The 26,799-nt window shown below is 39.7% G+C and overlaps 1 protein-coding gene across 1 annotated transcript in view; it reads left to right on the plus strand.

The window, feature by feature from the left end:
- Positions 1-26,799, plus strand: part of MAGI2 (membrane associated guanylate kinase, WW and PDZ domain containing 2) — a 1,553,247-nt gene that overhangs the window by 1,367,402 nt on the left and 159,046 nt on the right. The window contains exon 15 of the mRNA XM_055420681.2: positions 2,237-2,497. Coding sequence (XP_055276656.1) covers positions 2,237-2,497 — 261 coding nt within the window. The remainder of the gene's footprint in view (positions 1-2,236; positions 2,498-26,799) is intronic.

Consider the following 26,799-nt stretch of genomic DNA (forward strand, 5'->3'; position numbering starts at 1 on the left):
GTTTTAAATGTGCTCATGGTGTTAAAGATAAAGAACATTGTTAGAGAGGATGAAAGAGACATCCAGAAGCAATAGAAGTGTATTCTGTTAATGTATTTGACTCCTTCACTCACCCAGGGACCACTTGCATTGACTTAGACAATGATTGTCTTTCTTTCTCCCTTTAGAACCAGTGGCAGAGCCACTGTGAGTCATTTACTGCAAAGACAGATAATTTTTCTTTGTTGCTGCTGTACCGACTGCAGCTCTCAACCCCCTAAAATATGACAGCCAGAAAATGAGATCTTTCTTGTCACTGCCTATGACATTTAGTTACTGATTTGGTCCAGTAACTCGGGGAGCTTTTCAATTTAATGTTGCAGCATAATAATTGTTTGTTTTTCTTCTTCCTGACTATCTCTAATCACTTTATTTCCAACTTGTGCAAGGACTGATAAAGGACATGTATGCTTCACCAAGACAATAACAGCTTGTCTTTGGATGATGTTTTCTAGTGGAGAGGGTTCATATTACAGGCAGTTTGAAATTCTGGTCGAAAAGAGGGAAAAGCTTTGACATTGACATTTTTTGTTGTTTTTCTTTTATCACTTCAGTACATTTCTTACAGATGAATGGCATCTATTTGCTTTATTTTATTAAAACCTGACTGAGTAAATATCACAGAAAAATTCAAATTTATCAAGTGATAATAAGCAGCAGCCTTGATCTTCTTCATTTTGTATTTACAGATGAGAAAAGAATACATTTTTGTAAAGATCATTTGTAAAACTGAGTATTTTAGTAAATGCAGTTCCATTTTCTGTAGGTATCAGTGTAACAAAACATCTCTTATAGTCAGTGTTCTTGCTCATGATTTTTGAGCTGACTTTGATTTTTGAAATAAAATGATTTTTCATTTCAGATGTGATTGCAGCTTAAGTAAGAAGCCCTCATTGAAACTTTGGCTAATTATTTTTAACTTGCCATATAAGACAACTTCCAGTATGCTAAATAGGAAACCATATCTAAAGACCCAAAAAGGAATCATTAATTATCATTATTTTCATCATTATTTTCTATCTTAATGTCCCTCTATTCCATATATATCTTTTGAGTACGGTTGGACAGGGAGGCCTGGCATGCTGCAGTCCATGGGGTTGCAAAGAGTCGGACACAACTGAGCGACTAAACTGAATCAAATTGTGAGATGGAGATGAAATGGTCATTTTTTCTAATTACAGCATTCTACATGCCTGCTTAAGTTTTTTTTTCATCAGAATACCAGAACCGAGGTATTATTGTAAAATAAAAAAATTCTTTCTTGGATGATAGATCAACTTTCAATTTAAAACCTAGCTTTTCTTCGCTGCCAACTTTCTGTCATTTCCCCCTGAAAATATACTTGCTTTCTCATGGAAGTATTGGCTTGGTTTATCTGGTTGATATAAACTATATTTTGTAATAATACAGAATGTAAATGAACAAGGCTTCTAACACCTCCCTTAGAGATTCAAAGTTCATCATTCCTTAGCCTGATATCATTGTTAGATTTGATCCTAGAGTGAGCAAAGTAAGTGTTTCCCACCTATACAAAATGAATTAACACTTCAAGGCTAACAGAGTCTCACGATATTAAATAAAACCATGGCTGTTTAGTAAAATCGCAATAGGTCCCTTACATGGACATCTCCTATTAGTCCCAACTACAATCAGCATTTCTCAAAGTGTGGCCTTGAAACCTCATCTAGATTCCTGGGCTCAGTTGTTCCTATATCTACTGAAAAAACTCTTTGGGTGGACTTTGAAGATGCATGTTTCGTACTAGTTCTTTAAGTAAGTTTTATGTGTAGTACAGTTTAGGATTCTGTCTACCTGTTTGATGGTCTTTTATGATCTGTCTTAAGATCAATTATTGTCAGGAAACTAAGAAGCCCTATATTTCAAACTAGGTGTTGTCTAAGGGAGTTGTATGTTTGCCAAGGAGAATTTATAAACAAGTAACAGCAAAGGGGAACTTGAGGAGGGGTTTTATTTGCATTTGCTGAGAAGGGTGGAAGGGAACAAGACCTAGGGGCCTCCATAACCAGATTCTTAGCCTTTTAAATACTCATCACATCCAGAGACTGGGAGAATAGAAGCCAATCAACCAGTCTCGTAACAATACAGGTGTCTGGAACAGTGCCCAGTGCACAGGAATTGCTCGTTCATTCAGACTCTGGATAAATAACCGGGTACCTGTGTATGATGTGTGTTCCAGGGGAGCCCTGCCCAGAGAATGGGAGGAGTCCAGGCTCCGTGTCGACCCACCACAGTTCTCCTCGCAGTGACTACGCAACCTACACCAACACCTACAGCAACAGCAACCACGCCGTCCCCACCAGCAATGCCTCTCCCCCTGAAGGCTTCACCTCCCACAGCCTGCAGACCAGCGACGTGGTCATTCACCGCAAAGAGAACGAGGGTTTTGGCTTTGTCATCATCAGCTCCCTGAACAGGCCAGAGTCTGGATCCACTATAAGTAAGTGACCGCTCTGCCTGCTTTTGAATAAGAGGCCATCTTTGCATTGTCTGGAGGTGGGGATCCCAGACAAGCAGACCAGAGAACTGTTGTGTTCCTAAATAAATGTGCAGCCTGAAAGTCACAGGCACAACTAAGGCATCTTTAACACTTGACCAGTCAAATTGCTGACTTTGGCTTAGAAAGAATGCAAGACTACCACTGATGTCCCCCCAAACCCACAACCCCCATGAAAGCTCTTCATTCATTTTATACTGGGAAGAAAATTAAGCAAAGTGATGTAGGAGTCTTAATGTGAGGAAAGGGGCACTCCTGTTCCATAGAATAACTGATGTGAGACATAGAACTTGGCAGGAGCTAGGCCATTCAGGGCCTCACACACCCTTGGGAAGGAGTGTAGATTATAGATTAAATCCTTGGGAACCATTGGAAGGTTTTAAATGGTAGACAGATATCTAACTTAATATTTTTAAAAAATGAATCCAGCTACTTGTTAAAAATGAAATCAGAGGAAAGAGAGCTGGAGTGGAAGTGTGAGACAGTGAGGAGGTCTTTAAAAGAGTCCTGTGGATCGTGCTGATATTCTGTAATAGATAAAATGTCAAATCACCGTGCTGTGCACCTGGAACTATTATTATAGGTCAACTATACTTTAGTAAGAAAAATAAAGAAAGAAATTTTACAATAAGTAGATAACTTAATAAGACAGCCCTGGAGGTCGAGAGGTTCTAGTGCCTTCCCTTAGGGTAGAAGTTGTGGAATGGGGGAAGTGGATGATTTCACCTGCAGAGGTTCCTCCAAATCTCTGGTTCCAAGAGTCTGTACAACAGTTGACAGCCAGAGGTTATATTTCTCTTCTGATCAAGCATCTTTGCAGATTCTCAGCTTCTGCAGTGGTTTTCCTTTCAGCCACACTATTTCAAAAGTTACTTGTCAGCCAGCAAGCAATAAAACTTGTTCAGTTTTATGTTGAAGTGATTTAACCCAAAATGGTGTGAATAGAAACACGATAATAGAGAGCAATAAGAGAAAAAATAATAATTGAGTCATGTTGTGGTCCTAAATTTCGTATGAATTGTGGTTGTTCCCAGCACATGGCAGGGGGTACAGATGTCAAACAGTGCTCAAGAAATCAAATTGTTGAGCATGAATACGAACTCCTTATGATAAAGTTAATGTTCGCAAAATACTACCAGGACTAAATGCCAGAGAATTACCCTGTTTAGCTTTAGCTTTGACAAATTCAAGAGTGGAAACTACAGAAGCATTAAATCTTGTTGAATATGTACGGAAGCAAAATTGCATACATCTGAAAGTACAATTTCACTTATCTTTTTCTTCATGATAAGCCAAAGAAATAAATTCAGTCTTTAAGCGTAGAGTAAAAGCAGGATTCTGCCAGTGTGGTGGATTCACCAAGATTAAAAGGACACAAGACTAAAGATTTTCATGAATTATATAAATAGTCTTCCAATAATTTGCACTTGGGGAAAACATTCACAGAGAGCTTTTGTAGCTATTCCAGTCATTCAAATTGTTTGTCAGGACAGGATACCTAAAGGACTGGAATAAAACAACATATACTGCCACAATGAGAGTGTTAAGTATGTACATAAGGTCTCGTTTTTATTTGAAGTGTAACAGCATAATTGCTAAATGTATAGGAGGATGTGTGTACGTACACACATGCGCTTATTACTTAAAGAAGCCACAGATGATTTTTCTCTTGCAGAGAAGATGCATGCATGGACAGATTTGGAAAACACCAGGTACCAGTGCCTATAATTAAATGTGCATTTTTTCTTTCTGCCAAGTGACATTAGACTGACCTCAAAAGAGTATTTCTACCCCTTTTTGAAATGGTATTATTTTATATCACCCTGGAAAGTGGAAATAGATTCTAGAGTTCATGATACTTCTTAGCTTCTTTTTTTTTCACATATTTATTTCTTTTCAATTTAAGAAAATTGAAACACACGCTGTCCCTATGTTCCATGGGAACAGTAGCTATTACACTGATAGCACATAGTGTTTACAGCCTATAATTTGCAACATGCAGCTAAAAGGTTTCTAGACCTAATACTGTTTTATACTTAGCTTTCATAATAATTTTCAACTCTAATTTTGGAGAGAAAGGCCAAGCACCTCCTTCTTGTGTCACACAGCCACTGTCCGAAGATCAAGGTTTCCTGGGCTCTGGGAGACTGGGAGAATCTGATGCTAGCAGGAGTCACAATCATTCCCGGGGCTGTGTCATGTTTCTCTTAGTTTCTTATCTGAGGACAAGATCTTCAACACATTTGTAGTTTATTTTTAAGGCTACTGAAACGCTTTCCTTAACAGACAGGCACTGTTATTTATGCCTTTGATAGGTGTAGCATCACATTTAGGCAAGGAAGTGGCGTGGCTATAATCATACTGCCTGCATCTGAAACCTGGCTCATCATTTACTAGCTGTGTGACCTTGAAGAAATTTCACAACCTTTTTGGACTTTATAGTTTCCTTGAATGAAAAGAGAAAGTAATTCTAATACCTGTGTCGTCAGGTTACTATGAGGGTTGAGTGAGTTAGTACATATAAGTGCTTAGAAAAACTCTGGCTCAGAGTAAGCACTAAGTATGCCCTTGTTGCTGCCTTGACCACCTTGCCTGCTAGGAATCATCACTGCATTCCATCAGCTCGCTCTTCTCAGAGTGCAGAGTTCATGCTGGCTGTCAGTTCAGTCTGCCATTTGTCAGTGCCCCCTACTCTCCCAAAGCACCTAAATCTGAGCCACTGATGAACATCTCTGAGGGCCAGCACCCCCTCTCCCATGCTGACCTTCTGGGTGCTGAGTCTCCCTGACCCCCTGGACCAGCAGTAGGGGCAGTAAGAGCAGCAGTGTCGATGGCCACAGCAGACCAGCAGACCTTGCTGAGGCTTCAGGCAGGAAGTCTCCCCAGACTTCACTAACCAATGGACTAGAAAAGGCATGGCAGATGTCAGAATTCAGACTCAAGGCTGTACTTTTAGAATATCCTGCAAATCTGACGTCTCTATTGACTGTATCAGAGAAGAGCAGAGATATGGAGACCCCGTGTAAGCTTCCCTGCCCTCCGGACAAAGAAAGCATTCGCTTCACAACTTCTTCAGCCCAGGTGGCAACTTTGTCAGGGAGGCCAGATGTTTAACCAATTGGGAACTTTGAAAACCGGCAAGCTTCTGAACATTTTTGTCCCATTATCCAAAATATTGTTTTTGTTTTTCAGACCTTAGAATTGAACTCAAGGGAAAACAAAGTGGTTTGCAAACCAGAACCTAGGGTAACAGTGAACTGTAACAGGCATTTGCACTTAAAAGCATTTGAAAGGATTTAAAAAAATTTATATAGAAAGCTGTTCATGGCCATGTTATTGATAAACATTGAAAGTTGGAAGTAATGTTAGAAGTTTCTCCGGAACTGGAAACGTTGGTATATTTGGAAAGTTCAAGGCATTTGCTGCCCGTGACTGACTCTCCTGTCATGCTTGCTGAGGTTTTGTACCCAGGATAAAGAAGGTTCAGGTAGGCTTCTGACTCAGAGTGGATCAGATGCCTGCTCTATAAAAATGCCCCAGTGGCCACGTGCAGTGGGTCGACAGGTCAGTCTTTGGGCCTACCTAGTGGAAGGTATGAGTCTGACATCCTGGTTTTATTACAGAACTATAACCTGTCACCACAGATGCTTCCTGCTCTGACCCCAAAACCTGTTTTCCCACCAGTGGTTCCCAAGAAGGTCTTTGCCACAACTGATGAAATAAAGTGATGCTGAGTGTCCTGCTCTTATGAAACCTGTGAGGAAGGTTATGTTGAAATGTATGGAGTCAATGTGCCTGGGCAACTCAGACATCAGTGGTGGAGGCCGGCAGCCTGTTGAGGGAGTTCATAAACTTAGGTGCAAACAAACTGAAGGCCAAGCATGCTCAGAACAGCAACCGTAACCCAACCAGGAAGCACCAGTAGAGGAGCAAGCACTCAGCCTTTCTTTCCCATATTCACATTGTCCTCATGTCATCAACTGGTTTCCATGTCTTTACTGGAAATGCCTCACCGGTCAGCACAATGCTGGCTCTTCATCTTTCAGCTCTGGGCGAGAGTTGAAAATGTTTTTTCCCACACGTGTACTTTCTCTGGCACAGGTGGGGAGTACAGACTAGTGTTGACTTTCCCTAATGCCCACTGCAATCTGATATTCTAGGGAAAAGTTAGTTTTACCTTTGGTAGAATGCCTTGATGACTTGCAAAGTTCTTAATGATATCCACAGACCCTGGTGTTGAAAAGTGATTCTAGAGATTCAGAAGCTTATCCAGTGGCTCTTTTGTGACATTTTAAGTGTAATTTACCAAAAAGGATGAAATAAAACTGAACAATCGGTAAAGAAATTTTTTTTCCACCTAAACTCATCTCACCAACCATGTAGCCACTGAATAGTCATCTGAGTTTAAGAGAGGTACAAATTAAAACCTAAAGCCAAGACTTCTACAGTTTTGCCCTAATACGAAGAAATTTTTTAAAAAAATTAAAATTGCTTTGGACAACAAGTCTGAGCCTCTCTCTGGCTCATCCACTGACTATTGTGTCCCTTGAGTGAGTCACTTGGTTTTCCTGTGCCCATTCCTTGTGTACGTGATCAGGAAAGATGGTCTTATTAGCCTCTTTCAGCTCTAAATTATATTATGCCATGAATCATCATGGAAATAAGGTATTTGGTTAGGTTTGTCTGTGTGTGAAAAGCCTTGGATAAGTTTGAGGCCTGGCTTATATTTTTAATTGCCTTCAGTTATCACTTTAAACTTCTGTTACTTTCATTTTTGTTATATTTTTAGGGTGCTCCTCACACTTTCATTTCTTTTGTTCATCTTATCCTTTGTCAGGAAATGATCTGAAACATACCTTAAACATTAAGCTCTTAAACATACCTAACTAGCTCCCCTTTTAAGGCATTTTAAGATTTCCTTCCTTTCACTTATAAAATGATAACATTTGTATATTGCACTGAGGTAAAATGAATGAGGTTGATGGAGGCAAAAGACAGCCACGCCACGGGGCTCTGCCGCTCACTTCAGCCGGCTATCCTCAGGAAGCAGTGGCTCTCGGCATACCTGGAACCTTCAGTGGAACACCCATTTTAATGTCCCATAGTCACAAAGGTCTGCCCTAAAGTGAAGCCTCTGAGGGGCTTCCCAGGTGGCATTGTGGTAAAGAATCCTCCTGCCAATACAGGGGACATAAGAGACGCCGTTTCAATCCCTGGGTCGGAAAGATCCCCTGGAGGAAGCCAGGCAACCCACTCCAGTAGTCTTGCCTGGAGAATCCCATGAACAGAGGAACCTGGTGGGCTATAGTCCATAAGGTTACAAAGAGTCGGACATGACTAAAGTGACTTAGCAGGGACACACAAACATCAGCAACCAGTAAGCGGCCCATCTTACATTTTATTGCTTTGGGTTATAGCAGTGGGTTTTCTTCCAGACTCTAAACTGAGGTTTGTTCAGTGATCACCTTAAAAATAGAGGCAATTGGTGCCACTCGTGCTGCTGCTGGGACCCTGGCCTTTCCTAAATCAACATTACCCCAAAAGTTTTGCCGGAAGGTTTCTGAAGTTATACCCATGCAGTGGAATTAGAAAGTGACTCCCATTGGTTTCTCTGTTTGTCATTGGTTTGCAAAAGCAAGTTCCCTTTCAGAGTTCTTAGCCACCTTTATAGACAAAAATATTCCCTTAATCTTTGAATGAATTTCTACTTTGAATTCCTTTAATGACATAGTGGCTTTTGCTTTGAGTTTTATGCTGAGAGTAGTTCACTCAGGAGGTATGATGGTGTCACCCACACTGTTAATGTGGTGCTTTTGTAACAGAAGAAATATAGTGGAGCAGAGGACAATATATAAAACACTAGTTTTCCCTCAAATATCTGCTTCTAAATATAACTCATGAAACCATATGATAAGCAAATGTCTTCATAATCTTCTAGAAAATCTACATGTTAGTACATAAAAAAGATAATAAAGTGTTCAGTCTGCACTGATGTTCATATGTTTTAAGGCAAACCAACCTTTTCACATTTATATGTGTGACTTGATTTCTGCTTTAGGAAGTAGTCAGGGGCTAGGGTCTGAGTGGAGTGCAGTTTTTAATGAAGCAAAGTTCATCCAGAAAGGTGGCACTTTCTGTGTATAATCCAATCTTCCCATAATGAGTCCTTGATCATAATACCCCTGATAAAAAATATCTACAGAGTAAACTTCAAACACACCTCTCTTACATGCAAGACCCTAAGTCATGTAAACACAGCTACTTTTTACCAGTAGCTCCTCCCAGTTCTGCTCCATCAAAGCTGGCTTAGTTACCCCTGAAAGACAACTTTTGCTTTCCTGCCCCATAGTTCATGTTTTGGCTGCTGCCACTTGAAGTACCTTCTTTGATCCACTAATAAATTTTATCAAGCTTTTCCCCAGGTACTGTACTAAGAGTCTTCCACTGTATTTAATTTTCACAGCAACCCTATGAGGTAGAGAAGTGACAGTCACTCAGTCATATCTGACTCTTTGCAACCGCATGGACTATAAGTCCATGGAATTCTCCAGGCCAGAATACTGGAGTGGGTAGCCTTTCCCTTCTCCAGGGGATCTTCCCAACCCAGGGATTGAACCCAGGTCTCTCGCATTGCAGGCGGATTCTTTACCAGCTGAGCCACAAGGGAAGCCCATGAGGTAGAGACTATTGCCCAAACAGTAAGCATCTCTTACAAGCAGCTCAAAAATCTCTTCTTAATTTCTGAATGAGAGTCTGCCTGAAGCCTCACCCTTCTTTCTTAAGTGTGTTCTGCAGTTCTTATATGAAATTCTTCTTCATTTTGTTTTTTGGTTTTTTTTTTTTTTTTTTTGGTCTTCAAACCTCTTGATTGTTGACTGCTCTGAGATTTCCTTTCTCTTATCATGACTTATTACTCTCACTATCATTTTACTTTTCATATGTTTTGCTAACCCTAAATGGAAGTTCTTTAAGGGCAAGAAATTATGACATTTCTTTAAATCCTTCACAATTCCTGATAGTGTGCTCTTCAAGGATTTGTCGCATAATTTATGTTGGTGGGATAGGGTTGGATTGGACTCTCATACAGTGATCTAGCCCTGCCCTCATCAAAGTGTGAATGTTCTCTGCACCAACCCTCTATGTACCTAAACCTAGCTGTTCTGTCCCTTAAAGGCAGCACGACATATCTCTGAGAATGAGCATAGAACTCAGGGAAGGAAATGTTTGCAAGCTGCTCCTTGTGCAGCCTGAGAAATCATACCATAAGAGAGTGGGACTATAACGAGGTCCCAGATTCTATACAGATTTCCCATCAGTTGTGCGTAGCCTAAGTAAATGATTCCACAGCAGCTAAGGGCCTGGTGAAGTCTTAGGTGAGAGAGCCCTCTAAGAAATCAGGCCCTGGTGAACCAGGGAAGTGACCTGGGAAGACCTCTAATCATGAGTTTCTGGGTCACCAAACCCTTGTGCTCTGAAGGGCCAGGCTGCAGGCCTCAGTGTGCTCCCTGTTCGCCCTCGTCCTGGCACTGACTGTTCCTGGAATGGCCATCCATCTGTATGAACACCATCTCAGTGATAATGATACCATCCTAAGCAGGAAGGTTTGGATGGCAGCCCAAAATCCTTAGAAAAAAAGGATGACTTCAAATTATTTATTCACTTCACAGTCCTTGTTAACAAAGTAACCCCTATCTGTTCCAAGTGAACAGCCTCTGAATCACATTACTTCTTCATAGGATCATACCCAACTAAAACCAGATGACTAGAACCTATTGATTAAATTCAATTTTTTTTTCAGTCCTGCACATGACTAGTTTTGCTCCCAAATTAAAACTCGGCTGCCTAGGTCTTAACAGTAAACAGACTGGCAAACAACAACAAAACGAGAAAAGATTTTGCATCAAACTCTAAGTCCTCTGATATCCAAACATCCACGCATGTATTGACTAAAATGCAAAAACAAATGCAAGTACTTTGTTTTCTTAGCACTAACAAATTTAAAGATCATTAAACTGTAAAATAATAATAATAAACCCAGAGAGACACAGCATCATTCTTATTTATTTTCAAGAAGAGGAACAATGCAACCTATCAAAAAAAAAAAAATCTGTGAGTGCTCACATTGAATATTTTTTAAAAAATTCTTGACCATTTTTCTTATCTGAATGGAGCTCATAAATCATACTTTTTCCCCACTAGGAATTATTTTTCAGGAGGGCTTTATCATTATGTTCAAAGACTCTCTAGGCGGCAGCAGAAGGTGGATGTATTCTTAGCTGTTGTTTCCTCTGGGCTTATGTCCTGCAGGTCCTTGTTATTCACTGGATGGTACAGGGAGATCACAGTTGTGAAAAGAGCCCAGACTAGGTGTACAGGAGCTGCCTCTACCAGCAGAAGATGCCCATGAGGTTCAAATAAGTTCTGAGCCTACAGTTCACTTTTGCAAAAGGCATATTTTCTTGGCAATCCATTCAGGGCCTCATGTTGGATTAAATTCTCTGTGATTTTGTTTTTCTTCTTTTTTCCCCAATGATCAGCCACATAAAAAACGCTGATTCCACAAAGACAACTATTTTAAAAGCATGTTGTTAAGTGAACACAGTACTGTTATTTAATCCCCATTTTCTAGCTACATTGAAAGAGTGTCATTAGGGAATATTTTCCCACTTGGGCTGGGATAAATAGCATTTCTCTTTGTACCCCTGCTTTCACCAAGGACTCAGAGAGTGCCTGTACCCAAATCCTCCCTGCCATAACAAATCCTGGTAAGAGTTCTCTTTGTTTGTTCACTTGACCACCAATAATTTTGACATTTATGCTGGATTTTTTCCCAAACAAACCATTGTCAGTCTTTGGTTAGAATTATTCCTAAAGATTAATCAGTCAGCCTCCTCTGAGTTGATGATCACTAGGCATTCCAAATGTGTACACTGTGCCAAAGAAAATTAACTAAATAGTGGGGCCTGCTACTGGCATATTCATTTCCCAGTCTGATCTCTTCCAGATCCTCTTTCTCTAAGCCAGACAACTGTTTGCTCCACAAACATGCCCAGATGTTGGGCACCTGATGAACCCATCTGCTTTCTCAAGGCTGAGGTGTCCAAAACCTTCTGTTTGGAGACTGTTCACAATATAGATATGTTTTTATGGACTCATCATAGAGGGTTTCCCAGTAAACAAGAGCACATAGTTTAAAGGGTGTTCTGACAGAGAACAATTGAAACAACATGAGGTAGAAGAATATTTCCACTTAGAAGTCTTCATTCAAATGTGTTTTAGACTTGCTAGATGAACCGCAAGATGAAACATAGCTTAAATTCCTGTAGACATTTGATAAAATTCAAATACAGTGAAACCTTTATTGTATTGTTTGCCAAGTATCTTAGCCTGTGCAGACTTCTATAATAGAATGCCACACACTGGTAGCTTGTAAACACCAGTTTATAGAAATGTATTCCTCCCCGTTCTGGAGGCTGGGAAGCCCACGATCCTGGCACTGACAGATTCAGAGACTGGTGAGAGCTGGCTTCATAGACAGTGTCTTCTCACTGCCCCTCACATGGTGGAAGGGATAAGGAAGCTCTGGGTGGTTCCTTTCATGAGGGCACTAATCCCATTCATGAGGGCTCCAATCTCATGACCTAATCACCTCCCAGGGCCCCATCTCCAAATAATTGTCACTTTGGGGATTAGGTTTCAACATAGGAATTTGGAGAGGACACAAACATCCAGTTGCTGGTATAAAGTTAGTCACTGATAGTGATGCTTCCTGGGGCTTAGTGGTTAAGAGAAGGCTGACAGGTATACTTTCAGCTCCAATCAGTGTACATACTCACAAGCTTTAAAGCAGGCCTCCTAGTACCTAAGTTCATATCCTAGCTGAGTTTATACACAACTGCATCTTCCATGCTTGAGAGACTAATGCAAGCTATTATCCAAACATGTTTTCCAAATAAAATACCTTGATTACATCAGGACCTCCCTACTGCCACTGCCAAGGCTTAGAAGAGGCTCTAGATTAGCACTTTGCAGTAGAACTTTCTGCAATGATGCCAGTGTTCTCTCCTGAACTAAACAATACTGTAACCACTAGCCATGCTCATGTGGTTGTGGAGCGCTGGAAATGAGGCTACAGTGGCTGAAAGAATTAGATTTTTAATTGTCTTTCAATTAATCGAAATGGCCATTTGTGGCAAGTAGTTACCATGTGGGCTGCACAGCTCTGAGCATTGCAGTGGCCTCTGTATGTCCTCCCTGCCTCCAGCCTTCTTCCCACCCTCCTACCCTTAGTCCAACCTTCATACCTCCATGCTGGTACTCCTTTTAAAACAACAAATCTGATGATATCATGTTTCTCCTACATCATTAGTGACTTCTCATTTGGCCTTCAAATAAATTCCAAACCCTTGGCCACAACCACTAAGGCCTGCTATGATCTATCCCCTCTCACCTTCTTCCTGAGGCTTAACTGTTTGTGCTGGTGGCAACCCTGTACCCACACTGCAGACTCACAGATCTGTGCCTTTGCGAGTCACATCACCTGGGACTGTGACGCTCTCCCCACCCTTGCCCACCTGGAAGAGTCCTGTTCACCTTTCAGACGCACACTAGGCAGCATTCCCTCCTCCTCTGCTGCCCTCTTCCCACCTCCTTTCTCCTGCTCATGCGACAGTACTTCTTTTAACTACTCTCTGTTTATTTCCACCCAAAATCCTTTCTTTATCCTTCCCTGATTTTTTTACTTTTCCCTCATTTTTAAGGTTTAATTGTAGATAGCAAATTGTACCCTTTTTTAGTCTATAGTCTGTGAATTTTGTCAAATTCTGTGTCTGATTTTGTAACTACGACCACAAGGAAGTCAAGCCCACCACCCACTCCCAGCCCAGGCAGCCACGGATTTGATTTCTGTTCTGTAATTTTGCCTTTTCCCATGTAAATGGAATCACTCAGAATGTAGCCACTTAGCAGAATGCATTTTAGATACATTCAGGTTGTTTCATATGTCAATATCAGATCCTTTAAATTGCTGAATAGTATTCCTTTGTGTGAATGTACCATAGCCTGCTTATCCATTCCCAGTTGAAAGATATTCTGGTTGTTTCTTGTTTTGGATGATTAAGAATAAAGCAACTATGTACCTTTTCATATAGGTATTATATGAAAATAGGTTTTCGTTCTACTTGGGTAAATATCCAGGGGTGGAATTGCTGGTTCACATGGTACCACTTTCCAGCACGACTGTTTATATTGTACTTCCCTGAATGAGGGCTCCAGATAAACCACATCCTTGCCAGTACTTGCTGTTTCCAGGCTTCGTTGATTTTTTTTTTTTTTTTTTAGCTATTCCAATAGGTATGTAGTACTTTCAAGTTACATTTCTTCTCTAAAACTAATGATATTGAGGATCTTTTCATGTACACTTTTGCCATCCTTGTGTCTTCTTTTTCACTTTCGGTCTCTTCCCTGTAGACTATAATTGGTATTTCACTTTGGACAAGGGAACACATTTTGAGGTTCTTCAGCCTTTTTCACTTCTCAATCATTTCTCATGGTAGAATAATAAAAATCATCCTATGATGATGATTTTTTTTTCAGTTTTAGCATCAGTCCTTCCAATGAACACCCAGGATTGATCTCCTCTAGAATGGTTGGATCTCCTTGCAGTCCAAGGGACTCTCAAGAGTCTTCTCCAGCACCACAGTTCAAAAGCATCAATTCTTCGGCAATCAGCTTTCTTCACAGTCCAACTCTCACATCCATACATGACCACGGGAAAAACCATAGCCTTGACTAGGCGGACCTTGGTTGGCAAAGTAATGTCTCTGCTTTTTAATATGCTATCTAGGTTGGTCATAACTTTCCTTCCAAGGAGTAAGCGTCTTTTAATTTCATGGCTGCAATCAGCATCCGAAGTAATTTTGGAGCTCAAAAAAATAAAGTCTGACACTGTTTCCACTGTTTTCCCATCTATTTCCCATGAAGTGATGGGACCAGATGCCATGATCTTAGTTTTCTGAATGTTGAGCTTCAAGTCAACCTTTTCACTCTCCTCTTTCACTTTCATCAAGAGGCTTTTGAGTTCCTCTTCACTTTCTGCCATAAGGGTGGTGTCAGCTGCATATCTGAGTTTATTGATATTTGGATTGGGGACGGGAGGAGATGGGGACGACAGAGAATGAGATGGCTGGATGGCATCACCAGCTCGATGGACATGAGTTTGAGTGAACTCCGGGAGTTGGTGATGGACAGGGAGGCCTGGCGTGCTTTGATTCATGGAGTCGCAAAGAGTCGGACATGACTGAGCGACTGAACTGAACTGATGATGATGATCTCAAGTGAAGTTATTATGAAGATGTATGTCCGCTTAGTAAAAATGAAAATACATATAATTGCTATACTTTAAAATACAAGGGATTAGATAAAATACATACAAGTTGAAATTCAAATGAAGTTACAATGTGTAATATTTGGGTAAGAAAGATGAGGATAAGAAAGAAAAATTATATGCAGTAATGGTCTCATGTTTCAAATAAGGAAACTGATATGATTTATTTGGCTGTTCAGAGGTCACACTGAAAGTTGTTTTCAAATTAATATATGATCAAGGTCTTCTATCTCTTGAACCCTTTGCTTGCGGGTCTATTCATGTTTTATCCAGTCATGCAAAATTGCATTATTTCAAGTCAAAACATGATATACCTTGTTAGTGAAACTTGGGCTTCTGTGAGAAACTAAGCAGCCAATAAATATTCATGTAATCTTCTGGATAACATATTGAAAAGGACAGCTGGCTCAGGAGGGATCATTTGCCTGGGTTAGTATCTGTTTCCGTTTACATTAAGAAAATATTGCAAGAAGTTATTATCTACCTGAGGGCTTAGGGGAATACAATGAAAAGCTGATATTGCACCTGATTGCTTTTGACATTTACCTGTTGTAACAGGGAAACTGTGTGAAGATAGCCAAGTGACTTTTTCAAAACACAATTTCAGAAGCTATAAAAGGAAAACGGAGATGGCAGAGATAGAATACACTGCATCTGTAAAAATGAGAAACATGACTTGTCAGCAACACCTGCTTGTAACTATCAACCATTTCTATTGGGCCTGCTGAGAAATTACTGAAAGCCAAGTACATTGATGGGTGTGAATTCTCAATGGCAGTCGAGACATATAGAGGAAAGAAAGTGTGGTTTCATTGAACATTTTTAACACAATACCTGGGGTTGATGAAATGTAATTTTATGACATGTTCTGAACTCTTGAAAATAAATCAGTTATCTTTTATGTTTTATCTGTCATGACTACAGGAAACAGCAGGACTTTTAAAGTTTGGGTCCATAAAATATTGATTTTTTTTTCCCCAAATAGATTCCAGATCTTTAACTGGTATACCAGCATATTGATGGCAAAAAATAAAATTTACAGAAGATATTTTCAATTTCTAATTAATTATGTCATTAATGTTTATCTTTTCCCATTTCTTAGACACCAATAAAATGGTGGTAAATAAAGAAGAAAGGGATGGCTATGAATGGGGAAGGTACTTTAAAGACAAAAATATGGCAATTCATTTTGTAAGACAAAGGAAACCAAAAAGAGAAATGAATAGCACTGATCTGCCCATTTTCTTTTAGAAACTCAGACCAGCTCAGAACTTTGAAAACTTTGGGAAGAATGGAAAACAACAACCTTGGCCACCAGACATGAAATTTGTATTTTTAAAACAGAAAAGCAAGCAAATTAATAAAAGAATAAAAGAAAAAATGGAACAATAGCAAATTTCAAAGATTACTCACTTACATACATAGATAGAGAATATTACCATCATAAAATAAGTATAGAATGCTAGTTAAAAAAAAAGAATGATATGATTAAAGAAAGAATTCTTAGGAATTGGAAATATCTTGACTAAAGTTAAAAATTCAACAGAAGGATTGAAAGTTAGAGTAAAGGAAATCTCACAGGAAGTAGGACAAAAAGAAACAGTATGAAAGAGATAATAAAATTAACAGATCAATCCAGGAAGTCAATATCTAACTTTTAAGAGTTTCACAAAGAGAGAGCGGAGAAACAGAATGGAAGTTATCAAAGATATATTATAATAAAAGTTCCCTAAAGCAACACTAAAAGAAATGTCTCCATACTGAAATGAACCAAAATGCATCACTGCAAAACTTTAGAACACAAAATGTACAAGGACAATTGTAAACATTTCTGAAAGGAAACAGAAAAATAAGTAGGTTATATACAAGGGAAAAAAATCCTAAGGAGTTTCAGACATCTCAGTAGCAACACTGGCTGTTAGAAGATAGTAGAGCAATACCAGCAAATTTCTAAGGAAAAAGGAATTTTTCAACCTCAAATTTCATGCAACTTAGAATTCAAAGCCAGAATTCTATATCAAATGAGAAAGTAAAACTGAAGAACATTAAATATTGAACCATTACTTTCTCCCATGTATAGTTTCTATAGGAAGATACTATAGGGTGTGCTTTAGCAAAAGGAAAGAGTGCATCAAAAAAGGACTTAGGATTTACTGACTGTGTATTCCATCTTGGAGAACAAAAGGAATTCACCTGGGGTTTGGTTTTTTTTTTTTTTTGGTTTGTTTTGTTTTTGACAAAATAAATTCAAGCTAATTTTTTTTAATTTTTATTGAAATATAAAATGCATTAGTTTCTGCTATATAGCAAGATGAATCAGTTATGCATATACGTATGTCCCCTCTTTTTTAGACTTCCTTCCCCTTTAGGTCACCACAGAGAACTGAGTAGAGTTCCTGTGCTATACAGTAGGTTCTCATCAGTTACCTCTTTTATACATAGTGGTATATATGTTATCAATCCTAATCTCCCAATTCATCCCACCACCTGTCTCCACCTTGGTATCTGTAAGTTTGTTCTCTACGTCTGTTGTCTCTATTTCTGCTTTGCAAGTAAGTTCATCTGTACCAATTTTTTAGATTCCACATGTAAGCAATATTATTTCTCTTTCTGACATACTTATTCTATATGATACTCTCTAGGTCTATCCACCTCTCTGTAAATGACACAGCTGTGTTTCTTTTATGACTGAGTAATATTCCATTGTATGTATGTAACACATCTTGTTTATCCATTTCACTCTTGATAGTTTCACTCTTCCATATCCTAGCTATTGTAAATAGTGCTGCAGTGAACTTTGGGGTACATGTTTCTTTATGAATTATGGTTTTCTTCAGGTATATACCCAGGAGTGAGATATCTGGGTCATATAGTAGCTCTATTTTTAGTTTTTACTCCATAACGGGAAAATCTTGGGTCACTGATTTAACTCAGTGATGGAAATATGTATCCTTTTCAGAATTTTTGGAGGGAAATGCAAAAAATGTTGAGTTGAGTTGATATTTGACTTAGGACACATTTTCTATATCAATTTCAGACCAAAACTGGTAATAAAAAAAATGTCCCAGCTGCCTGGAAATTAGCAAGGGAAAAAAGGACTTCTTGGGGTATATAGTAAAGTGAAATGTATTTCTACAGTAATATCTAGAAATGGAAGTGCTTCCCTATCTTCTCCCTCCAGCTCCACATACCCACATGCAAGCCTTTCTGGCCACCTACAGATTTAAGGGGCATGACTATTCTGAAGTTTCTCTAGCTCCTGCCACTCTCATGTCTAAATGTTTTGTCAGATGATGAGGGATATAAATAGTATGCAAAGAATACACAAACTCCTTCAAATGTGGTGTGTTAGTCACTTAGTCGTGTACAACTCTGCAACCCCATGGACTGTAGCCTACCAGGCTCCTCTGCCCATGAGAACCCAGGTCTCCTGCATTGAAGGCAGATTGTTTACTGTCTGAGCCACCAGGGAAGCCCTAAAATGTCGTGGTAACAGTAAAAAATCTATTTAAAGAAAGGGAAAGAAGGATATATGCTTAGTAGATGCTCAGTAATGAGTGACTTATATGAATATTTAATGAAATAAGAAAATTAAGGTAACTTTTAGGCCTCTTGAATCAATACATAAAGAATCAAAGATCTTTAAGAATATAAACAGCAGCAATTATTTGGACTATCTCTTCTAATGATGTGCATGGGAATGAGAAATGCAGCCACCACTGGAGAAAGAAATTGTTTTCGGTCCTTCGTCCACCATCCTTTGTGATAATTTTTCTTGATAACATAGCATATTCTCGTTTACACCTTCCACTGCAAACACTGAAATGATACCTAGTGGTATGAAGACAAAATATACTATGAATATAGTCACATTGCCGTTATTGTTCATAGCCAAATCGTGTCCGACTCTTCGCAACCACGTGGACTGCAGCACCTCAGACTTCCCTGTCCCGCATGAACTCCTGGAGTTTGCCCAAGTTCATGTCTATTTAATCAGTGATGCCATCCAACCAGCTCATCCTCTGTTGCCTTCTCCTTCTGTCTTCTATCTCTCCCAGCATCAGGGTCTTTTCCAGTGAGTCACCTCTTCACATCAGGTGGCCAAAGTATTGGAGCTTCAGCTTCAGCATCACTCCTTCTAATGAGTATTCAGGGTTGTTTTCCTTTAAGATTGACTAGTTTGATCTCTTTGCTTCCCAAGGGACTCTCAAGAGTCTTCTCCAGCACCACAATTCAAAAGCATCAATCAGTGCTCTGCTTTCTTTTCTGTCCAACTCTCACATCTGTACATGACTACTGGAAAGATCATAGCCTTGACTATATGGACCTTTGTCAGCAAAGTGATATCTTTGCTTTTCAACACACCGCCTAGGTTTGTCATAGCTCTCCTGCCAACAATTGTCTTCTAATTTCATGGCTGTAGTCACCATCTGCAGTGATTTGAGAACCCAAGAAGAGGAAATCTGTTACTGCTTCCTCCGTTTCCACTTCTATTTGCCATGAGTGATGGGACTGGATGCCATTATCTTAGTTTTTTTAATACTGAGTTTTAAGCCAGCTTTTTCACCCTCATCAAGAGGCTCTTTAGTTCCTCTTCGCTTTCTGCCATTAAAGTAGTATCATCCACATATCTGAGGTTGTTGATGTTTCTCCTGGCAATCTTGAGTCCAGCTCGTTACTCGTCCAGCCTGGCATTTCTCATGATGTGCTCTGTATATATGTTAAATAAACAGGCTGACAATAAACAGCCTTGTTGTACTCCTTTCTCAATCCTGAACAATTCAGTTGTTCCATTCAGGGTTCTAACTGTTGCTTCTCAGATAAGATGATCTGGTATCCCCCTTCCCCATCTCTTTAAGAGTTTTCCACATTTTATTATGATCCACAGAGTTGAAGGCTTTAGTATAATCAATGGAACAGAGTTAGATGTTTTTCTGGAATTCCCTTGCTTTCTATATGATCCAACGAATGTTGGCAATTTGATCTCTGGTTCCTCTGCCTTTTTTACACCCAGCTTGAACATCTGGAAATTCTTGGTTCACAAAATGCTGAAGCCTAGCTCGGAGGGTTTTATGCATAACCTTACTAGCGTGAGATGAAGATGAGTGCAATTGTCCAGTGTTTTGAACATTCTTTAGTACTACATTAGGATGAGGATTGACATTTTCCAGTCTTGTGGCCGCTGCTGGGTTTTCCAAATTTGGAAATCCATCACCTTCACTAGTATTTTATTGGCAATAGTGCTTTCTAAGGCTCAGTTGACTTCACACTCCAAAATGTCTGGCTCTGAGTGAGAGACTGCACCATCGTGTTTATCAAGGTCATTAAGAAGATTTTTTTGTACAGTTCGTCTGTGTATTCTTTCCATCTCTTCTTGATCTTGTCAGCTTCTATTAGGTCTTTAATGTTTCTGTCCTTTATTGTGCCCATTTTTGAATGAAATGTTCCTTTGATAGCTACAGTTTTCTTGAAGAGATCTTCAAGAAGTCTAGAGATTTCTTGAAGAGATCTCTAGTCTTACCCGTCCTGTTGTTTTCCTCTTTCTTTGTTCATTGAAGAGGCCTCTGTGGTATTCTCTGGAACTGTGGATTTCGTTTGGTATACCTTTCCTTTCTCCCTTGCTTTTTGCTTTTCTTCTTTCCTCGGCTATTTGTAAAGCCTCCTCAGACAACCATTTTGCCTTCTTGCATTTCTTTTCCTTGGGGATGGTTTTGTTCGCGCCTTCGCCTTCTGAACAATATTATGGACCACTGCCCATAGTTCTTCAGGTACTCTGTTTACTAGATCTAATCCATTGAATCTATTTGTCGCCTCCATTGTATAATCATAGCGGATTTTGATCAATTACAAAATTTTCAACACCCATGTTCATTTTCAGTGGAAAATGAAAACATGATGTCCTTATTTAGAAATTATTAAGGAGATGAGGATGTTGAAAGTACACCACTGAACCAAACACAAGACCCTTTTGAGTGTAGAAATCTGTGCAGAGGTCACACATGCATGAAACTGGGCCTGTGCCTACAAGTTCACCAAATCTTTCCAAACAAGATGAGGTTGCTACCTCAACCTCGTGTTACAGGATGGGATGATCAAGTAATAGATAAATACATTTCCTAATGCAATGAGTTTTCTTTTGATTACTAGTTCACTGTCAGGAAAATAATAGCATAAATGTAAGGTACAGTTGATGAGTGTCTACTCCTCTTCAACCGTGTGGTTAACTTTTTAGGTGGTCTTTCTGCCCCTTGAAACAAGAGTTCAGCGGGCTTCCGAAAATGCCAGTGGTGGGGCCCTCTTTCCATTCTCTCGTCTGACTATCTTGCTTGTTACCAACTGCAGGGTAACTAAACTGTTCAACCACAAGAGAATGACTCAAGGGAGCTGGAGAGGGGAAAGTGCACTTTTGGAATCTGCAGTCCTTAAAACACCAGCTGCTCGGTTTTGGATTGCAAGTTATTTGGCTATGAAATTCAGAGAAGACGTTTTCATTTTTGGAAATCTGAATCTTACAGACTTCTAGAGGAAAACAAGTCATGCAGTCTGTTTTTTTCTTAATTTTACCACAATTAAAAAAAAAAAAATACCAAACACATGTCTTCCCCACCTCTTCACCCCTTAGCCTAGAAAACCTCTTTGGAAGGATGTTGCGCCACACTGCAGGCAGGGAGGGAAGCTGGCTGAACGGGCTTGTCACCATAGAACATTCTCATTCGGGACTTCTAGGAAGGAGAGAGATGGAAAATGAGCAAGATTAGCACTAGGCTTAGGTTTCCGAAGCGCTCCCCCTGCAAAAAAAAATCAGAATCCATCATCATATGTTAGAAATATCCTGTGACAATTACGCTTCTGTTGTTCTGTATATCTGGAGAAGCTGGGCAAAGGCATCATATTTGGGCTCTCAGGGAAGCATGAAAACATAAGGATGGTTGAAGGGACCCCATCCACAAAGCATCCTCTCTGTGCATCTCCCTTCATGGATATGATGGCACCTCCTTTACTATCATGAGTTTTTCACTAAGGGAGGTGCCACTTAGCCTTGGGGCCATGTGCTCTCTCTTCCCTAGGGTGGCTTCCTTTTCCTTATCACTCTGTAAGTCCACACCTGGGCTCAATAATCCATCCCACCTTTCTACTCTTGTATGTTACTTGCACCACAGATTTTCCACTTGTGTTTTGTTTTAAATATTTGATATGATTATCCCTGGTCTATGCAACTGGACTGGGAGATGCTTAAGGGCAAATGCCATGCATTTATTTTATTGTTGTCTTCCCCACTGTACCTAGCATTTTGCCTGTTACTCAGAAGATACTGTGCAGGAATGTATTATTGATAGAATTACTGATTTTCCTACCCTGACCCACAATTTTAAAACTAGGCAATAGATAATTTTCACAGGTGATTTTAAGAAACCCAACTGGAATCTTCTAGTTAAAAAAAAATTCTTTTCATGTCAGATCGTAGATTCTAAACCCAGACTAAATTCTGTCTCCTCTTTAAGCTAATGACATGTTGTTTAACCTTCACAAATTAGTGGAATTGTGAGCTAATGAGAATTGATACTATTGATTGCCTTTGAAGTATTTATTTTTGTCACCTTCATTTCAGAAACTTCTCCCTCGTAAGTTTGACATGAATGATGCAGAATTCACTTTCCCCATCTAATGCTTTCCTCAATATACAACTCTACTTCGTGGGGTCCGTTAACAAGGAAATAATTAAATGTAAACATGAGTCTCAGGCTCTTCCTTTTCTGAAATGAGATACATATAAAACAAGAAGGAAATATTGGGGGAAAAGGTGGGAAGAAGATCCACTACTCCCTTTAGTAGGATGATGCAGCTAAAAATTGCATGACTAATCCATCACCAAAAGATTCCGAAAATATACACCACCAGAGCAAGAAAAGTCCTCCTACCTTCTGATGGGAACTGACCCAAGGGAGAACACAAGAGCTCATTGGTTGTCCAGTGACTGAAGGTGTCTGGATAGACCCTAGGAGGTAGCAGAAGAGAAACCCACAGCCAGAAGGGAAGATTATGGCTTCCTGTAGTGGTTATGGCTAGACACCCAAAGAATCCAGACCTTTAGAGCTAACTTAGAGACCATCTGGTCCAACTGATTATGTCTGAAAATTCTTACTAAAACAAGTTTGCAGTGTTGAGCATTGCCAAAAGAGTCAATTCATCTACAGGAAAATATGAAACATATTGCAGTGTAAGTGCACAGTAGTGTTTTACCCAAAAATGAATAAAGAAGAAAAAGATGGCTTTCTTTTTTCCATGATTTATGTGATTTACAATTAAAGGAAATTTTCTAACTAGTAATATGTTGTCTCCCTTCCAATGTCAGTATGCCCAAAAATTCATGACATATTGCAGCTTTTCCCAAATATCTGTGTATCTTAAGAACACTGTGTCAAGAGGCCTGATCCAAAGACTTGATTTATGTTGCTGCCTGACAGATGATTTCTGGAAGGCATGCCGTCTAAATGGACTGCACTCCTGCAGTTACCTTAATCATCAGTTCTCAGAGAATTAATGACTACCATTCATCCTAATAATAGAAATCAAGGTCAGGGCCTCTTCCATGCTCTGTAATCTCATTAACTATGCACAGAAAGTACTTAGGTCACAAGCTCTGTAGACCTAATAACAGAGCGAGTGGAGCTGTATCTTGTTTCCAGAGGGAGCCTCCTCTGAACATACCCCTTGTTGTACAGTAGCAGTTGATGTCCTTATATATGGAGGGGAAATGCTGGTAAAGGGAAGTGAGGCTGTCTGCACTTGCCAAGAGTTGCAGGTACTGGTTTTATGACAATAAATGCCAAGAGCAAACTATTTGAATAAAGCCATTCCAGGCCCTTCGGTGATGGGGCATCCATTCCTGCATTGTGTACTCATTCAGATATTATGTAAGCCACTCCATCATTCCAGGACACTGTTGTAGAATTTAGTTTTCATTCTTTTATCTTGGTTTTCAGTTTTTATGCTACCTGCCCTAATAAAGTGAAAATGACCTCGAAAGAATTATCACCATACACATATTTAGAATGAAACTTTCATCTTAAAATTCCAAGCATGGTTTCCTAAGCTAAGTTTCACCAGGCAGTCCTTCACTTCTCATAATTCAAATTGCTTTCAGCCCCTGTGGCTCAGCTGGTAAAGAATCCCCCCACAAGGCAGGAGACCTGGATTCGATCCCTGGGTTGGGAAGATCCCCTGGAGAAGGGAAAGGCTACCCACTCCAATATTCTGGCCTGGAGAATTTCATGGACTATATAGTCCATGGGGTCGCAAGAGTCGGACACGACTGAGTGACTTTCACTTTCACTTTGTCACATATTTAAAAAGGAAGGGAGTAACCCCAAGTTTCCAAGTCATAGGCTTTGACATTTTTGTTGTTGTTTTCTCAACAGTTAAATAAACATGATTATTAAATTTTTACAGCTGTTTCACACTGAAGCTGTAAGGAGTTAAAATAAGTGTATAATACAGTGCCTGGAAATTAATGAATAGCAGCAGAGTGTGCCTGTGTGTGTGAGTGTGAAATCTTGTTTTGAAACATTTGGAGTTTTATGCCCAGTAAATTCTAATGATGCACAGTAATGGTGGGGATCAGAGGCATGAGTAATTCAAAACAGCAAATCATCTAAATATCATTTGTATGTGTTTTGAAATGTATTTTTTAATTTCATTTCAAATGTGATTGTTTCTAATACCCAGAGAAATTACCTCAAAGGAATGACACTGCGATGTGAAGTCCTTGCTGAGTGGGATTTGAGGAGCTATCCAATTTTCCTGTTTTCTCCTCTCCCTGGTGCCCTCTTCTCCCTTTCCTTTCTCCTCCTTCCTTGCCTTTCAAAAGAGCTGCCACAGGGAAACCGCTGCAAGCAAACCTCCTGCCTTTCACCCTCCTCTAGATCAGGGCCAATGGTGAAGGATTTAGGACTCTCTCTTTAGGGGCAGCCTGCACTCACCAAATGAAAGCACTAGGCACTCAGGAACACTCGAGTGGAGGGAGGAGTTGGTGAAGGTGAGAGAGGCAGTGTTGGGCTCTGTTAAGGACATAGGCTGTGGCATCTGACAGTCTGGAATTCTAAACCCCAGTTAGCCTATGTGACCTTGGGCCGACCACAGACTGTTTAATGCCTCAGTTTCCTACGCTGTAAACATGCAATGATAACCCTGTCAGGTATCTCATAATTTATTGAAGATAAAGTTATATTAATTTTAACGTAGTTGTAAGTGTGTGTATGTGTGTGTGAGCAGTTCAATGCAGATAATGCATCATATACAGAAGAGATCTGTATTATGCTCATTTTCCTTTGGATAATTAACCCTTACTTGTAAGTTAGTGTTTTCCTATAGAGATTGTTGCAACACCTTTTTTGTGAAACCTCGGAAAAGGGAACAGGACCCTTGATCTCACCTGGTGTCTCTATTTTCCATGAAACATACCTCTCTTTCCCAAATAAAGCTGTTTTCCCCTGATACTGCTCTATAATAAGCAGTATTCCTTCCGTTTTAGCTGTGTTACAGGTTTGACCCATGCAGACAGAATTTCAGCTGGTGCCAGTACCGAAGCACATACATATCAATAGTGATGTCACTTTAAAATAACAGTAATAGAATGTATGAAGAGTTAATACTTACAGAGCAATTTTTAATGCCAAGGACTGTTTTAGTCATTTTATGTATGATAACTCATTTAATTCTCAGAACCATCCTGTGAGTTCAACTATATTATTATCCTAATTTTACTTTTGAAATACAGAAAGTCAGAGAGGTCAGGTAGTTGTTTAAAGGTCAGGATAGATAACAATATTACATAGTATGAGCAGGGAGATCTTATCATTTATTGACTGATCCAGGATACTCTTGACCATGAAAGGAGGCAAAAACAGGAATGAAAGTTCACTCTGTTTATGATTGAAGGCCAGACACCTTGCAATATCCATATCATGTTACACAATTAGTAAATGAATGAGTTTTTATTACATTTCTGCTTGAGCAATATATTGTCCTAAGATTCTCAGATGATCATCAGTATGCTGTACATAAGTTGTTCTTAATTAAAGCCATCCATGCTTATGGTAAATAAAAATGTGTTTGAGCTTCCAACATGATGAGTTTCACTTCAGAGACACAGGCTCAGCCAATATTTTCATATGCTACCTATAACCTTTCACAACAGAAATATGATCAAGGTACTGGTTCATTAACTCTCTGATTGTCCTTCCTTACCATGGTCATTAGTTGATGTTCTGCCTTTCGCTGTATCTCAGACACAAGATTGAGAGTTTAAGGAACAGACATCCCTGGGGCATAATGAATGGTGAAGTGTGTCTTTGCCTCTTTATGCAGATGAAATCAGTCCCTGACTTCCACAGGGAGTGCAGCAAGTCACTGACAGGCAGTTTCCCCACTGGGCTCCTGTCGTGAAGGGAAAAAGGAAAAGAAACAGGTTTCTATATGGTCAGCACCTTGAGGGCATGCATAAGGACACCATGCACTATTGATATCTGACCCCCAAAATAGTTAACCTAAAAGACGCTTGCTCCTTGGAAGGAAAGTTATGACCAACCTTGATAGTATATTAAAAAGCAGAGACATTACTTTGCCGACCAAGGTCCGTCTAGTCAAGGCAATGGTTTTTCCCGTGGTCATGTATGGATGTGAGAGTTGGACTGTGAAGAAAGCTGATCGCCGAAGAATCGATGCTTTTGAACTGTGGTGTTGGAGAAGACTCTTGAGAGTCCCTTATACTGCAAGGAGATCCAACCAGTCCATTCTAAAGGAGATCAATCCTGGATGTTCATTGGAGGGACTGATGCTAAAGCTGAAACTCCAATACTTT

This window comes from Moschus berezovskii, chromosome 3, assembly GCF_049115385.1.
Source record: "Moschus berezovskii isolate FMDL1 chromosome 3, NW_MosBer_1.0, whole genome shotgun sequence".
Lineage (NCBI taxonomy): Eukaryota > Metazoa > Chordata > Mammalia > Artiodactyla > Moschidae > Moschus > Moschus berezovskii.